We start from the raw sequence: 15,931 nt of genomic DNA, 5'->3' as shown, positions 1-15,931 counted from the left end.
TCGCGGCATGACCGATTCGTGCCTGTGTCATGGCACGTGCCTCTACCATGACAAATCATTTCATTCATTTCATCATTTCACTCATTTCACTGTCACGTACCGCGCCCCGATTAGAATCCAGTAGCATCCTAGATGCACCGATTCGTCCTGGCGCGCCCCAGTTGTCTTGGCCTCGTTTCATTCTGTGCTCCACAGTCCGACTCGTCGTTTGTCGCAGTAGAAAAAAAAAAAAAGTGTTTCGGCCTCATCCAGTACCTGCACCAGAGCTTGGTTCGCTGTCAGTCGCAGCCGCGGCACGACCGATTTGTCGTTCATCTCACTGTTACGTACCACGCTCCGATTCAAATCCAGTCGCATCCGTGATGCACCGATGCGTTCCGGTGTGCACTAGTGGTTTTCTTTTTGCCTCATTTCAGTACATGCTCCAGATTCCGGTTCGCTGTCAGTCGCAGCTGCGGCACGACCATTTCGTGCCTCTGTCATGGCGAAACATTTTCTTTCATTTCACTCTTATGCCCCGTACACACGGTCGGACATTGATCGGACATTCTGACAACAAAATCCATGGATTTTTTCCGACGGATGTTGGCTCAAACTTATCTTGCATACACACACGGTCACACAAAGTTGTCGGAAAACCCGATCATTCTGAACGCGGTGACGTAAAACACGTACGTCTGGACTATAAATGGGGCAGTAACCAATAGCTTTCATCTCTTAATTTATTCTGAGCATGCGTGGCACTTTGTGCGTCGGATTTGTTTACACACGATCGGAATTTCCAACAACGGATTTTATAGCAAGCTCTCAAACTTTGTGTGTCGGAAATTCCTATGGAAAATGTGTGATGGAGCCCACACACACGGTCGGAATTTCTGACAACAAGTTCCTATCACACATTTTCCGTCGGAAAAGCCGACCGTGTGTACAGGGCATAAGGCAAACATTTAATTCATTTCGTTGTCACATGCCGCGCCCCGACTTGAATCCTAGGGCATCCGTGAGGCATCGATTCATCCTGGCAAGCCCCAGTTGGCTTGGCCTCATTGGCGCAGTCGCGGCACACCGATTCGTGCCTCTGTCATGGCATAAACATTTCACTCATTTTATTTAAGTCCATGCACCTGTCGCTTAAAACACGTTACAAGTCACTTTTTCAAGTCAGGTAGTCAAACCCTTCACCGGTTGTCATCTGTCATTTTCCTCCAGGTCAGTCAAGTTCAAAAAAAAAAAAAAGCCACACCCCGTCTTCCTTCGAAGTTCAGTCATGGTCTCGATTCATTCGTTAAAACCTTCGCCTCACTACTATTGCCCCTTATAGTCGCACAATCCGATTCATGTTGGTTTCATTTCATACACTTTACCAAGCAATTCGTATCAGGATTCATTGTATGCAACTTACAAATGATTCGTATCAGTTTTAATTTCATACACGCTACAGTTCAATTCAAATCTCGTTGCGTCGGTGGCACAGTGATTCATACCGGATCCATATTCATACTCTCCCCAGTCCGATTTTATATTGGATTAATTTTCATACACTCTACAACCGGTTCGTATCAGATTCATTTCATACAACTGATTCATATCAGATTAAAATTCATACACATTCAAGCACAACTTCTTGCAATCGTTGCAAAACACGTATCCAATCATAAACTTCTTGCAAACATTGCAGGCATGCATTCAAGCATAACTTCTTGCAATCGTTGCAAGCACACATCCAAGCATAACTCTTGCAGTCTTTGCAAGCACATGTAGTAATACGAACTTCTCACAGTCACTACAAACACAACTCTCTTGCAATCGTTGCAAGCACACATTTAGGCTCGATTCACATCTATGCATGTTGCTTTTGAGCATTTCTGCAGTGTTTTTTGTGGTGCTTGCCGCGTTTTTGAGCAGCATTTTTGCAGCGTTTTTGCGGCGTTTTGCGTTTTTTTTTTTTTACAGTTTTTTTTAGACTGTATACAATCTAAAAAAAATAAATAAAACCGCCAAAAACGCGTCAAAAACGCCACAAAAACGATGCAAAAACGCTGTACTTACGTTTTTGATGCTGGTCCATTGAATTCTATTACATGCAAAACGCTGTATTTTGCATGAAAAAAAGTGACCCTTTCCAAAAACGCAGAGGTACAAAAATGCATTGATGTGAACATGTTCCATAGGAACCCATGTTAAAAAATTCCCATGCATTTCTGCAAAATGCATAAAAAAATGCGTTAGTGTGAATGGAGCCTAAAGCACAACTCTTACAATCATTACAAGACACACAGCTTAGCATAACTTCTTGCAATCGTTGCAAACACGCATCCAAGCATAACTCCTTGCAGTCCTTGCAAGCACATGCAGTAATATGGACTTCTCACAGTCACTGCAAATACATCTCTATTGACATAAACTCCCTTGCAATCGTTGCAAGCACGTATTTAAGCACAACTCTTGCAATCACTGCAGGGCTCGCATCTTAGCATGACTTCTTGCAATCATTGCAAACACATTCCCGGTGGCAAACAATGAGCCACACATCATTCTTCAGTGGCACTTAATCGGCCAATTGTCTCCAGTGGCATCTTCATACGAGCCACTCACCATTTTCTGTATCATTTCTCGCTTAGGTCAGTTGAGTTCAGGTTCCATCGCGCACCAGGTATCGTATTGCCACACGCAGCTGGCTCCTTCTCATAACACTATCAGGCTATACCTAGCCAGCATCCAGCATTTCCTGTCCTTACAGGACCCCAGAGAGCCGTCTGTGTTGATACAGTTACAAGATCCCCTCTACGTGGCATCCAGAAGCATCAGCCCATAGCTAACGGCAAACGCTTGCCCATCACAACTGCCATCTTTAGGGACATGTCAAAAATCCTCACACGTTCCCCAGTCTAGTCATCCAAGCAGCCATCTACCTGGCCCTCTACGGTTTTCTAAGGCCTAACAAATTCACTTTTAGTGGCACTGGCGGCCAGGTACTATGTAGACACCACTTGACTTGCTGATAAAACCATTACGTCCTTCAGCTTGCGGTCTCCAAAACTCAACAATCCGCAACTGAGGTCTACAATAACCTCTTTCGGACTAACAACTCCACGCAGGCCAGCCTCCCCCTTGACAAGCTGACCCGCATCAGGCCAGTTCCCCAAGAAAACACCCATACACGGGAGTGTACTAAGAAGCAGCTTCAGTCTTGACTATTGGATAACAGATGTCTATTACCTCTGATAAAATCCTTATACTCCTACTCCAAATAAATAAGACCACACCAGCTTTTTGGAGTAATAAAAAAGGCCGTAGCAGCCTACTTTATTTTTAACAAAACCTTTTTCTATAAAATTATAAAATATATAAAATATAAAATATAAAATTCTGTCATCAGAAAAACAATAACCAAAAACATCTGTTATACAACCTGTTATTTCAAAAGAGCGTTGGTCTGAGCAATCGCTTAGCAAAACAAACTGATGGCCATAACAACTATCGCACTGTAGCCCCAATCCAAAATCTCCAATAGGCCTCAAGCCGACAAGCTGGCTCAGAGACGGCCATGACCACAGTGCCCCATATCACTTCCCGGCTAACCTCCATTAACCGGGAACCAAAAAACCTCCGGACCCATATCAACGTTGGATCCCCACTCTTACTTTTTTGCCATCTTCCTTCCTTTTTGCCCAGACCAACGCCCGCCACAGCATCCCAATAGTAACACCTTACTAATGGGTGCCCCTCCACACCCGAATAGCTCGCTGTATTCCATCCTGCAAGCCTAAAGTCCACAAATCTGTACCCACATTGTTGAGGTGTACCCCATCGCGTCTCAGATACCTCCATGTCTCGAATTCCAATTCACTATGCCGTATAGCCAACCCCCCATTACCGACCACAAACTTACTAATTTCCCTGTTGATCTTCTTCCTGGCTCTGTTCACACCCTCCACTGACCTGGCCATTCTCCAAGACATCCTGGCGACCATATCCGACCATATAATGATCATCTGCGGGAATTCCTTCATCAATCGCCATATGTCAAATTTGATATCTCGCGTGATGTCAATCATCGAGCGAATGCCCAAATCGTTCCCGCCAACATGTATCACCAGGACATCCGGAGGTCCCTCTCTGTTTGCGTAGCGCTGTACCTCCTGTACCAACCTACCCCACAACATCCCCGGTATACCAAACCACTTTATATACACTTCCCTTCTATCAAAACTTAGTTGTCTACCCTCAGGCCGCGCGTCTCCCCTCCGAGCCCCCCAACATACATAAGAATGGCCCATAATCCAGACCATTCTCGGCGCTGCACCTGTAATTAGAAGAAAACAAAACACTATTCTCAACATTGACTATTCCAACTATAATCCTGGCCATAACAGATAACTCTAAATCCCATGCCCTATATAACCGACAGAAACCCCACCCTACCACCTACAATTTTACTGCCAGCTGTGGCCGCACATAAGATTGAAATCTGTTAGATTCCCACCGCCCAATGCTTTTTATTACCTCCACATCCATCCCCAACCTGGCCGCTTCCGTCGCAGCTCCTATCCTAAATGAGTGGGATGAAAAATCCTTCTCTTCCAGCCCCAGTCCCTGCAAACATTTCCTCAACACGGCAATAAACTGAAAACGTGATAACAAAGTACCATTTGAATGCATTAACAGGGGGCCTGCCAAATCCGGCCTAACCTTCAAAAATTCCCTGACTGTGCTCACCGGGCACAGGGGGGAACCGTGAATGGGATAAATTCTCACCATCCTGCCTCTTCCCCCCTGATCCGTCTTAGATTTCCTCAAAATTATCGATACCCCCTCCTCTTCTAGTTGCACCTCCTGTAACCCAATTCCCCCTTGAACCTTTTTGGAAGGACTGACCAGTTCCCCTATCCGAAATGCCCCAAAAAATGCCAACACAAAAGCAACCTTAAACAAAGTAACCTCGTATTCAGATGAGCAAACCACACCCAACTGATCCACAATACCCCCAGAATCTCAAAAGTTACCGGTCTCCTCGAATCGCGCTTGACCACTGCCCTCCTATAACCCTTCAACGCTTGTCTTACCCAAAAACCCTTAGTCACGTCGGGCTGCCCTTGTAGCTTGAAAAGGAAAGCCAAACCAGCCAACTGTGTATTCATTACTGACACTGACACTCCCTCGTCCAATTTCTTTGCCACATAGTACAGCAATAACGAACTTAATCCTTGCCCTACAGGCTTCTCCCCTAACTCTTGTCCAAATGACATCCATTCCCGCCATACCTTATTGTATGCTGCCCATGTACTCCCACTTACCGACCGCTTAATCCATCCCTCTATGATGCCAGCGCAATCTCCCACAGCCAGTCTGGACAAGGTACCCCCTGTTGCTCCGCGTCCGGCGCCAACTCTCGGAACCTGTCCCACTGGAAGCGAGACAGTGCATCAGCAATGACGTTTTCCACCCCCGGCAAGTGCACAGCATGGATGAAAACATTCAGTTGTAGACATCTTAAGACTAAGTGCTGCATCAGCCTGATCACCGGCGGAGATGACGCCGTGACCCTGTTTATCACTTGCACCACCCCCATGTTGTCCCCATGAAAACGCACTTTCAGATCCCTGAACGATGCACCCCATAGCTCCACTGCCAGAACTACCGGAAACAATTCCAGCAGAACCAAGTTCCTCGTGAAGCCCTCATCTATCCAAGATTGTGGCCATGGACCCGCGCTCCATTTTCCCTGAAAAAACGCCCCAAAACCTGTTGCCCCTGCGGCGTCGGTAAACAATTCCAAGTCAAAATTGCTGACTGGTCCCGACATCCACATTGCCCTGCCATTAAAGGATTCCAGAAAGGTATGCCATACCCTCAGATCCTCCCTATGCGTTTTTCCTAAACGCACGAAATGTTTTGGTGATTTTACCCCACTCGTGCTGGCCGCCAGCCGGCGACTGAACACTCTCCCCATCGGAAGTATGCGGCAAGCAAAATTCAGTTTTCCCAACACCGATTGCAACCTACGCAGTTGTACCTTTTTAATTCCTATCAACCCTGCCACCTCTTTTTTCAAATCCTCCAATTTGTCAGCAGGCAATCTACATTCCATGGCTTCTGAATCTAACACAATCCCCAAAAACGTGATGACCGCGCAGGGTCCCTCCGTTTTGTCATCCGCCAATGGAATGCCAAACCTGCCTGCTATATGCTGCAATGAAGCCAGCAACACCGCGCATACTCTAGAAGAGGCCGGGCCTATGCATAGAAAATCATCCAAGTAGTGAATTATCGAATTCACCCCTGATACATCCCTTACCACCCATTCCACAAAGGAGCTGAATTGCTCAAATATCGCACACGACACCGAGCAACCCATTGGTAGGCATTGATCGACATAGAATCCGTCATTCCAATGGCACCCGAGCAACCGGAAACTATCCGGATGAACCGGCAGCAGTCGAAACGCTGACTCTATATCTGCCTTAGCCATCAAGGCACCTTTTCCATAGTGTCTCACCCACCTTACCGCAGCATCAAATGACGTATACGTCACCGAGCATGCTTCTTGGTCTATGGCATCATTCACGGATCCTCCTTTTGGGAAGGACAAGTGGTGAATGAGCCTGAATTTGTTGGGCTCCTTTTTGGGCACCACTCCCAGCGGAGATACCACCAAATCGACTATAGGTACTACTGGGAAAGGGCCACTCATTCTACCTAAAGCCACTTCCTTCCGCAGTTTCTCCGAAACCACTTCCGGATGTTGCAGGGCCAACTTTAAATTTTTGGGCACCGGGGGAGTCACCGATAAACTACATGGAATCCTAAAACCTAACGCAAATCCCTCTTCTAATAGCGATGCTGCCTTTCTGTCTGGGTACTTACCGAGAAACGGCCGCATCCTTTCCACCATCACCGGCGTCCTCCCTTTTGTTCCCAGCCTCTCCTTGTCGACCTTTGCCCTGCTTAAAACATCTGGATGATGGATGTGTTCCCCCGCAGCCTGAGCACTCATGCTTGAACTTACATGTTCCTCCAAACTTACAGTATCCTGAGTTATACTGCCAGCAAACCCCTTTTTTGTTTCCAGCCGAATGTCCCTGGGCGGACGGTCCACCGGCTCCCCCTTGAAAAAACTGATTCGGCGCCCTCGCCGCCGTCATCAAGCGCATCCATAGGCTGATGTCCTTATGGTCCCAACGTAGCTCTGGGCGAACTGCTCTCCTCTGCCTGAACTGTTCGTCATATCGCAACCATGCTGTACCTCCATATACTCTATACGCTTCCCCTATCGCATCTTGATAGCAGAAAAGCGCCGAACAGTGTTCCGGTTGCTTCTCCCCTATCACACTTGCCATGATCGCGAACGCTTGTAACCAATTTGTAAATGTCCTGGGTATCAGCCTATACCTCCTCTTTTCCTCATCTTCCTTTTTGGAGTCGTCCGGCTTGACTCTATCAAGATTGAACTTCTCCAAGGGCAGTAACGAAAATATTTCCACATACTCACCCTTCCATAACTTTTCCCGCACTTCTTGTTTCAAGTGCGCTCCTAACGGCCCCTCGTAGCACACATACACTTCACAGCGAGCCGCGTCCGCCAGCCTGATGATATCCTTCCTCGCTGCAGCCTCCCCTGTCGTCGCTGCTTTTTCCTTCCCTTGTGCAACTCCACTCCCCGTGGCTTGCTGAGCAGGCGCCGCGACCACAGCTGAAACCTCTGTAGTCGGGTCCCCCCCAGTACTTCCTAAATCCTTCCCTGACTGCTGTACCCATGCAGCTCCCGGACCTTCTACCGGCTTCTCTGCCACCTCCAACCTCTGCACCAGTTCTTTTATGCCCGTTAGAAACCCCAGGAAACCCGGAGTACCCACCCCTATAGCAGACCCCACCATGCTTTTTTCTAACCCCCCAGCCCCAGTTGCTACACATGCTGCATCATTTAAACTAGACATTGTAATGACCTGTGTTGGCTCACCTGGCTGCATAGGTGTCGTCCCATCAGCCGACCGTCTGCTCTCCTCAGGCCCCATCCTCCTGGGCAGGGGGGCCGCCTCCTCCTCCGATCCGGACTCCTCATCTCTTCCGCTCCGACCCGACTCTTCACCTGTATCCGACGGTGGCCTGCCCGGGATTTGGACCGCGGCTGCCGCATTGCTCACCATCCTTTCCCTCCTCCGCGCAGCGAAACCTCCTGTGGACTTCCGGGTCGCCTTCCCAGGACCGGTGTGGGCTACCTCAGTCCTGCCAGCCTCCGCTCCTGCAGATGTTAGGCCAGCCCTGCTTCTCTCTCCCCTCTGCCTGTCCCCTGCCGCAGAATTAGAAGGCCCGGGGATCCCTCCAGGCAGTGCAGCAGCCGCGATGGCGGAGCTCCCCGCCGTCATCCTGGGGGCGGGGCTTGCGCTCTCCCTGTGTCTCCTATTAGTAGGCCTCACTGTGGCCGGTTCCCTGGCTTGCCTCTGCTCCTGTCCCACCGGGGCCGCACGCCCGCTGACCCGCTCTCTACCCGCTGGGCGTTTCGCTGGTGGTCCCCCCGGGAGTCTGGAAGACAGACTACCCGAGTGCCGCTGCGCTGGCGTCATGCGGTCCGGCGAGAACCGCTCAGGCGGACGAGAGCGGCGTGCTCTGGTGCCGCTTCTCTCTCCCCCACTTGCCTGCATCGTGGAGCCCTGTAGTGCGGCTGCGATCGTCTCCTGGAGCCACTCAGCACCCCGCACCTCTGCTTCTTCCCTCAACCGGGCCATGAGCCCCTCTAATTCAGCCATGTTGGTAGCACAACCTTCCTGAGAACTTTCCTAATCTTTCTGTTGTCCCTCCCAGGGCGGGAACCCCTTTTAACTAGTCCCTCCCCTGCTCCTCCCTCCCCCTCGGCTCCACATTCACAACTTAACCTTAACCCTTACACTGCTACCACTGTCATGTGCGCCCTTCGCATACATCATTGCATGCTGTTGCTCCAGGCTTTTCTTTCTTGGGAATGCTCAATTTTACAATACGGGTCATTCCCCAGGGTCGATCCTCTGTGTCATGCTTCCTGGTCTTCCTCTCCCAGACACAGGACCCCCTTCAGATCCTTAATTTAGACGCCGCGGCATTAGCGGACCTATCAATGTCGGAAAGTTCCGTACCACGTGGATCGGTATATCCAGGGATTTTTTTCTCAGAGAATAGGTGAAGGAACTCAACCATGCCCGCCACACTCACATACCTGCCAAATGGCATCAAATAGTAGCTCTTCCCTCTGCATACAACCCCCTCCCTCCACTGCCCTCATCTTCTCCCCCCTCCTTAAAAGCTTCACCATCTGTCATATATCTTACCTTTGTTGCAATATTAACCTGAAACACCTATCCGGCTGTAGTACCTCCCAGCATACTATACTATACTACAGTCACTTGCAAGGGAGATTATGCAGTAGGAGCATCAACTGGTCGCCAGGGAAAAAATGGAGACCACAGAGGGTGCAGCCTACCACGCACCCTCTCCTGCCTATGACTGCACTGAACCCTGGGCACCTGTTCTGTATCTCCCTTGTCCCTATCAGGTACTCAGTGGGATCTGTGCAGGAGATCTGACCTGTGGGAGCTCCTGGGAGATGAGCTATCACTTGTAAAACGCAAAAGCTGGACTTCAGTGTTACCAAGTGATAGTGGTGAGCAGGGAGCAGAAGACCTGAGCCAGAGGTGTTGGAACTGAGTTCCCCCCTAGTTCCTGCTGAAAAAAAGCCCTGGGTATATCAATGTTTATACCATCTATGTCGCCCCTATCACCCCAGGTAGTGACAGATGCCGATGTACATCCCCAATCCTCAGGTGGAAATGGCACAAGCATTCATTAAACAATAAATAAAGCTAAAACTAATAAAACTACACCCCTACCTGAATGTTTTTGCCCCCTTATTTTGGTATACCGACCATCAGACCAGGGCACACTTCAGGTCCATTTCATGTTGTAAGTCTTATGGTAAGTCTATTTGTTCATATCCGTATCGGTCATAGGGCTTCGACTATATATATATATATATATATATATATATATATATATATATTCAAAAGTATTGGGACACCTGCCTTTACACGCACATGAACTTTAATGGCATCCCAGTCTTAGTCTGTAGGGTTCAATATTGAGTTGGTCCACCCTTTGCAGCTATAACAGCTTCAACTCTTCTGGGAAGGCTGTCCACAAGGTTTAGGAGTGTGTCTATGGGAATGTTGAGGTCAGGACTCTGTGCAGGCCATTCAAGTTCCTCCGCCCCAAACCAGCTCATCCATGTCTTTATGGACCTTGTTTTGTGCACTGGTCCAAATCATTTGGTGGAGGGGGGATTATGGTGTGGGGTTCGTTTGTCAGGGGTTGGGCTTCTGTGTCTATTCCCATAGACACACTCCTAAACCTTGTGGACAGCCTTCCCAGAAGACTTGCAGATGTTATAGCTGGAAAGGGTGGGCCAACTCAATATTGAACCCTACAGACTAAGACTTGGATACCATTAATGTGCATGTAAAGGCAGGCGTCCCATAACTTTTGGTAATATAGTGTTTATATATATATATATATATATATATATATATATATATAATTTTTTTTTTTTTTTATATCAGTGTCACCTACCAGTGCCCATCAGTGCCCATCACTGCCACCTATCAGTGCCAGTTATCAGTGCCACCTATTAGTGCCCTTCAGTGCCACCTATCAATGCCCTTCAGTGCCGCCCATTGGTGTCACCAATCAGTGCCACCTATCAGTGCCCACCAGTGCCACCTCATCAGTGCCCACCAGTGCCGCCTTTTAGTGCCCATCAGTGCCACCTTATCAGTGCCCATCAGTGCAACCAATCGGTGCCCATCAGTGCAGCCTCATCAGCGTACATCAATGAAGGAGAAAAATTACCTGTTTGCAAAATTTATTAACAAAATATAAAACAGTTTTGTATTTTTTTTTTATGTTTCAGTATTTTTTTATTTTTTTAACAAAAAATAAAAAACCCAGAGGTAAACAAATACCACCAAAAGAAAGCTCTATTTGTGGGGAAAAAATGATAAAAATGTAATCTGGATACAGTGTTGTATGACCGCGCAATTGTCATTCAAAGTGCGACAGCGCTAAAAGCTGAAAATTGGTCTGGGCAGGAGGGGGGTTTAGGTGCCCAGTAAGCAAGTGGTTAAATCGCCACCTGGGGCCAATGCACACACGTACCTACTAAAAGACCACAAAGCTTACGGGAACCATGTGCCTACGCACATGTATGCGCCTTCCTCTGACAAAGGCATTGTCCGGGGGGGGGGGGGGTACTGTGACCTCTGGGAGGGGTAATAAATACCTGGAAGTGTAATGCCGCGTACACACGGTCGGACTTTTCGTCTACAAAAGTCCAACGGACGCTGACGGACTAAAGCTGGCTGGTAATCCGATCGTGTGTGGGCTTCTCCGGACTTTCAACGGACTTTTTTAGCCTCAAATCCGACGGACTTTAGATTTGAAACATGCTTCAAATCTTTACGTCGTAAGTACGACGGACCCCGAAATCCGCTCGTCTGTGTGCTAGTCCGACGGACAAAAACCCATGCTAGGGCAGCTATTGGCTACTGGCTATGAACTTCCTTATTTTAGTCCGGTGTACGTCATCACGTACGAATCCGTCGGACTTTTGTGTGGTCGTGTGTAGGCAAGTCCGTTCGTAAGAAAGTCTGCCGCAAGTCCGCCGAAGGTACGTCGGAAGTATGTCGGACAGGCTGTCGGACTTTTGTAGACGAAAAGTCCGACCGTGTGTACGCGGCATTATACTGACACATTAATTAGCATGCTGAACTTAACATGAAATCTAATGACAGGTCCACTTTAAGTCATTTAAGTTCAAGCACATAGATCTATTAGTGTATTATAGAATTGGCAATCATCCAATTTAAGAAGAAAAAAAATGATATTCATTTCAATGTTGTTGGACAGTAGAATCATTTTCAGAACACATACAGTACATTGATTATCTTGGTTTTTCAGTATAGAATATGATACTGAATTCCTATCAGATAAATTGGGATAGCCATGTCAGTAATAATGACCTTTTGTCTACAGGGGAGATGGACAATCATCTCGTCATCCATCAGCTGCGCTGTAATGGCGTCTTGGAGGGAATCCGAATCTGCAGAAAGGGATTTCCCAGCCGAATCCTTTATGGGGACTTCAAACAACGGTAATTTAGTCCTCCTTCTCTGTGAAGTCTGGCCTGGAAAAGAAGAACTGTCTATAATAAAAATTGAGGTTTATCTCAGCGGTGGCTGTTATGCAAATGGGGCAAAATCAAATGTTCAAATGTTTTCCTGAGGTTCTAATGATTTTTTTTCTCTCTTTTTGATTCTAATGGCGCGTACACACGAGCGGACTTTACGGCAGACTTTGCCCGGCGGACGGGATTTCGTCGGACAATTCAATCGTGTGTGGGCTCCAGCGGACTTTGTTTTCTCAAAAGTTGGACGGACTTATGCCGCGTACACACGAGCGGACTTTACGGCAGACTTTGCCTGGCGGACTTTTCAACGTACTTTTTTCTGAATGAACGGACTTGCCTACACACAGTCCACCAAAGTCCGTCGAATTCGTACATGATGACGTACGACCGGACTAAAACAAGGAAGTTGATAGCCAGTAGCCAATAGCTGCGCTAGCGTCGTTTTTTTGTCCGTCGAACTAGCATACAGACGAGCAGACTTTTCGACCGGACTCGAGTCTGTCGGATAGATTTAAAACATGTTTCAAATCTAAGTCCGTCCAACTTTTGAGCAAACAAAGTCCGCTGGAGCCCACACACAATCGAATTGTCCGACGAAATCCCGTCCGCCAGGCAAAGTCTGCCGTAAAGTCCGCTCGTGTGTACGCGGCATTAGATTTGAAACATGTTTCAAATCTATCCGACGGGCTCCAGTCCGGTCGAAAAGTCCGCTCGTCTGTATGCTAGTTTGACAGACAAAAAGCCACGCTAGGGCAGCTATTGGCTACTGGCTATGAACTTCCTTGTTTTAGTCCGGTCGTACGTCATCACGTACGAATCCGTCGGACTTTGGTTGATCGTGTGTTGGCAAGTCCGTTAATTCAGAAAGTCCGTTGTAAAGTCCATCAAAAAGTCCGCCGGGCAAAGTCTGCCGTAAAGTCCGCTCGTGTGTACGCAGCATTAGGGTAATTTCCCTTAGGATCAAATGTTCATAGGGTATTTTCTCTTCTGAATAAATGTTCTTAGAAAATACCCCAAGAACAATAATCAGAAAAGAAAATACCCTAAGAACATTCTTTCAGAGGAGAAAATACTCTATAAACATTTGATCCTAATGCCGCGTACACACGGTCGGACTTTACGGCGGACTTTGCCCGGCGGATTTTTCGACGTACTTTCCGACGGACTTTGTGAATGAACGGACTTGCCTACACACAATCCACCAAAGTCCGTCGAATTCGTACGTGATGACGTACGACCGGACTAAAACAAGGAAGTTCATAGCCAGTAGCCAATAGCTGCCCTAGCGTGCCTTTTTGTCCGTCGAACTAGCATACAGACGAGCGGACTTTTCGACCGGACTCAATTTCAACGGATACATTTTAAACAAGTTTAAAATCTAAGTCCGTCCAACTTTTGAGAAAACAAAGTCCGCTGGAGCCCACACACATCGAATTGTCCGACGAAATCCAGTCCGCCGGGCAAAGTCCGCCGTAAAGTCCGCTCGTGTGTACGCGGCATAAGAGAAAATACCCTATGAACATTCAATCCCAAATGAAATCACCCTAAGAGCATTCAATTCTATGAGAAAATACCCTATGGACATTTGATCTTAGGAAAAACTACCCTAAGAACATTTGATCCTAATAGAAAATACCCCAAGAACAATAATCAGAAAATAAAATACCCTATTAGGATCAAAGGTTCTTAGGGTCGTTTTTCCTAAGATCAAATGTCCATAGGGTATTTTCTCATAGGATCGAATGCTCTTAGGGTAGTTTCATTTGGGATCAAATGTCCATAGAGTATTTTCCCTTAGGATCGAATGCTCTTAGGGTAGTTTCATTTGGGATCAAATGTCCATAGAGTATTTTCCCTTAGGATCGAATGCTCTTAGGGTAGTTTCATTTGGGATCAAATGTTTATAGTGCATTTTCTCCTCTGATTAAATGTTCTTGAGGTGTTTTCTCTTAAGATCAAGCTCTTAGGGTAGTTTTTCTTAAAGTGATCGTAAAGTCTCGGCTTTCTTTTTTAACCATTTCCCGACCGGCTCCTGTATATATATATATATATATATATATGTATATATATACGGCGGCAGGATGGCTCGGCTGCGCGAATCGCCATATATATATACTGCGGCTCCTTTAAGAGCCATAGCAGGCACACACGATCGCGCGCACGAGAGCAGGAACGGGGTTTTGTGTGTGTAAACACACAAATCCCTGTCCTGTCAGGGGAGGAGAAACAGATTGTGTGTTCCTACCAAGTAGGAACAAGGATATGTCTCCTCCCTAAGTCAGTCCCCTCCCCCCCCCACAGTTAGAACACATGTAGGGAACACACATTTAACCCCTTGATCACCCCCTAGTGTTATCCCCTTGCCTGCCAGTGACATTTATACAGTAATCAGTGGCTATTTTTAGCTCTGATCACTGTATAAATGTCAATGGTCCCAAAAAAGTGTCAAAAGTGTTCCGATCCGTCCGCCGCAATGTCGCAGTCCCAATAAAAATCACTGTTTGCTGGCATTACTAGTAAAAAAAAAAGTAATAATAATAATAAAAATGCCATAAGTCTATCCCATATTTTGCACCTGGACCCTTCTCTTTTCAGGTGCCTCTTTGCTGCTTTTGGCCCCTCCCTCCTCCTGTCGAGTGCCCCCACAGCAAGCAGCTTGCAATAGGGACACCCGAGCCGAGCTGCAACTCCATGTGCCCCACCCCCTCCCTCCCCTGATTGCCTAACTGGCTCTGATTAACAGCCATGGGAGCCAATGGCGCCGCTGCTGTGTCTCAGCCAATCAGGAGGGAGAGTCCCGGACGGTCCGAGGGATTCGTGGACATCGCTGGAGAGAGATGGGGCTCAGGTAAGTATTGGGGGGGCTGCTACACACAGAAGGATTTTTATCTTAATGCTTAGAATGCATTAACTTAAAAAACCTTCTGCCTTTACAACTCCTTTAAGATCAAAAGGTCCATAGGGTATTTTCTCTTATGCCGCGTACACACGAGCGGAATGTCCGGCAGAAAAGGTCCGACGGAACGATTCTGTCAGACATTCCGATCGTGTGTGGGCTTCATCGGACCTTCATCTGACCTTTTCTGTTGAAAATTCCGGGGGACCTAGAAATAGAACATGTTTCAAATCTTTCCGACGGATTCGAGTCCGATCGAAAAATCAGTTTGTCTGTATGCTAGTCCAACGGACGAAAAAAGGACGCAAGGGCAGCTATTGGCTACTGGCTATGAACTTCCTTATTCTAGTCCCGTCATACGTCATCAGGTTCGAAACGATCGGACTATGGTGTGATCGTGTGTAGGCAAGTCCATTTCATTGGAACTCCGTTGGAACTCCGTCGGAACTCTGTTGAAAAATCCTTCGGAGTTCTGGCGGACGAGAAGTCCACTCGTGTGTATGCGGCATTAGAATTGAATGTTCTTGCAGTATTTTCACTTCTGATTAAATATTCATAGGGTATTTTCTCATAGAAGCAAATGTTTATAGGGCACCTTCTCTTCTGATTAAATGTTCTTCGGGTATTTTCTCTTAGGATCAAATGCTCTTAGGATAGTTTTTCTTTAGAATCACATGTCCATAGGGAATTTTCTCATAGGATTGAATGTTCATGGGGTATTTTCTCTTCTAAAAGAATGTTCTTAAGGTATTTCACATAAGATTAAATGTTCCTTCAGTAGTTTACTTCTTATTAAATGTTCATAGGGTATTTTCTCATAGGAT

General features: G+C 47.1%; 1 protein-coding gene across 1 annotated transcript in view; it reads left to right on the top strand.

Annotated features, from left to right (window-relative positions):
* Positions 1 to 15,931, top strand: part of LOC141113587 (myosin-1-like) — an 81,689-nt gene that overhangs the window by 35,449 nt on the left and 30,309 nt on the right. The window contains exon 17 of the mRNA XM_073606784.1: positions 12,058 to 12,175. Within this exon, the coding sequence (XP_073462885.1) occupies positions 12,058 to 12,175 (118 nt within the window). The remainder of the gene's footprint in view (positions 1 to 12,057; positions 12,176 to 15,931) is intronic.

Source organism: Aquarana catesbeiana, linkage group LG12 (genome assembly GCF_042186555.1).
Source record: "Aquarana catesbeiana isolate 2022-GZ linkage group LG12, ASM4218655v1, whole genome shotgun sequence".
NCBI lineage: Eukaryota > Metazoa > Chordata > Amphibia > Anura > Ranidae > Aquarana > Aquarana catesbeiana.
This window is presented reverse-complemented; position numbering and strand designations above follow the sequence as displayed.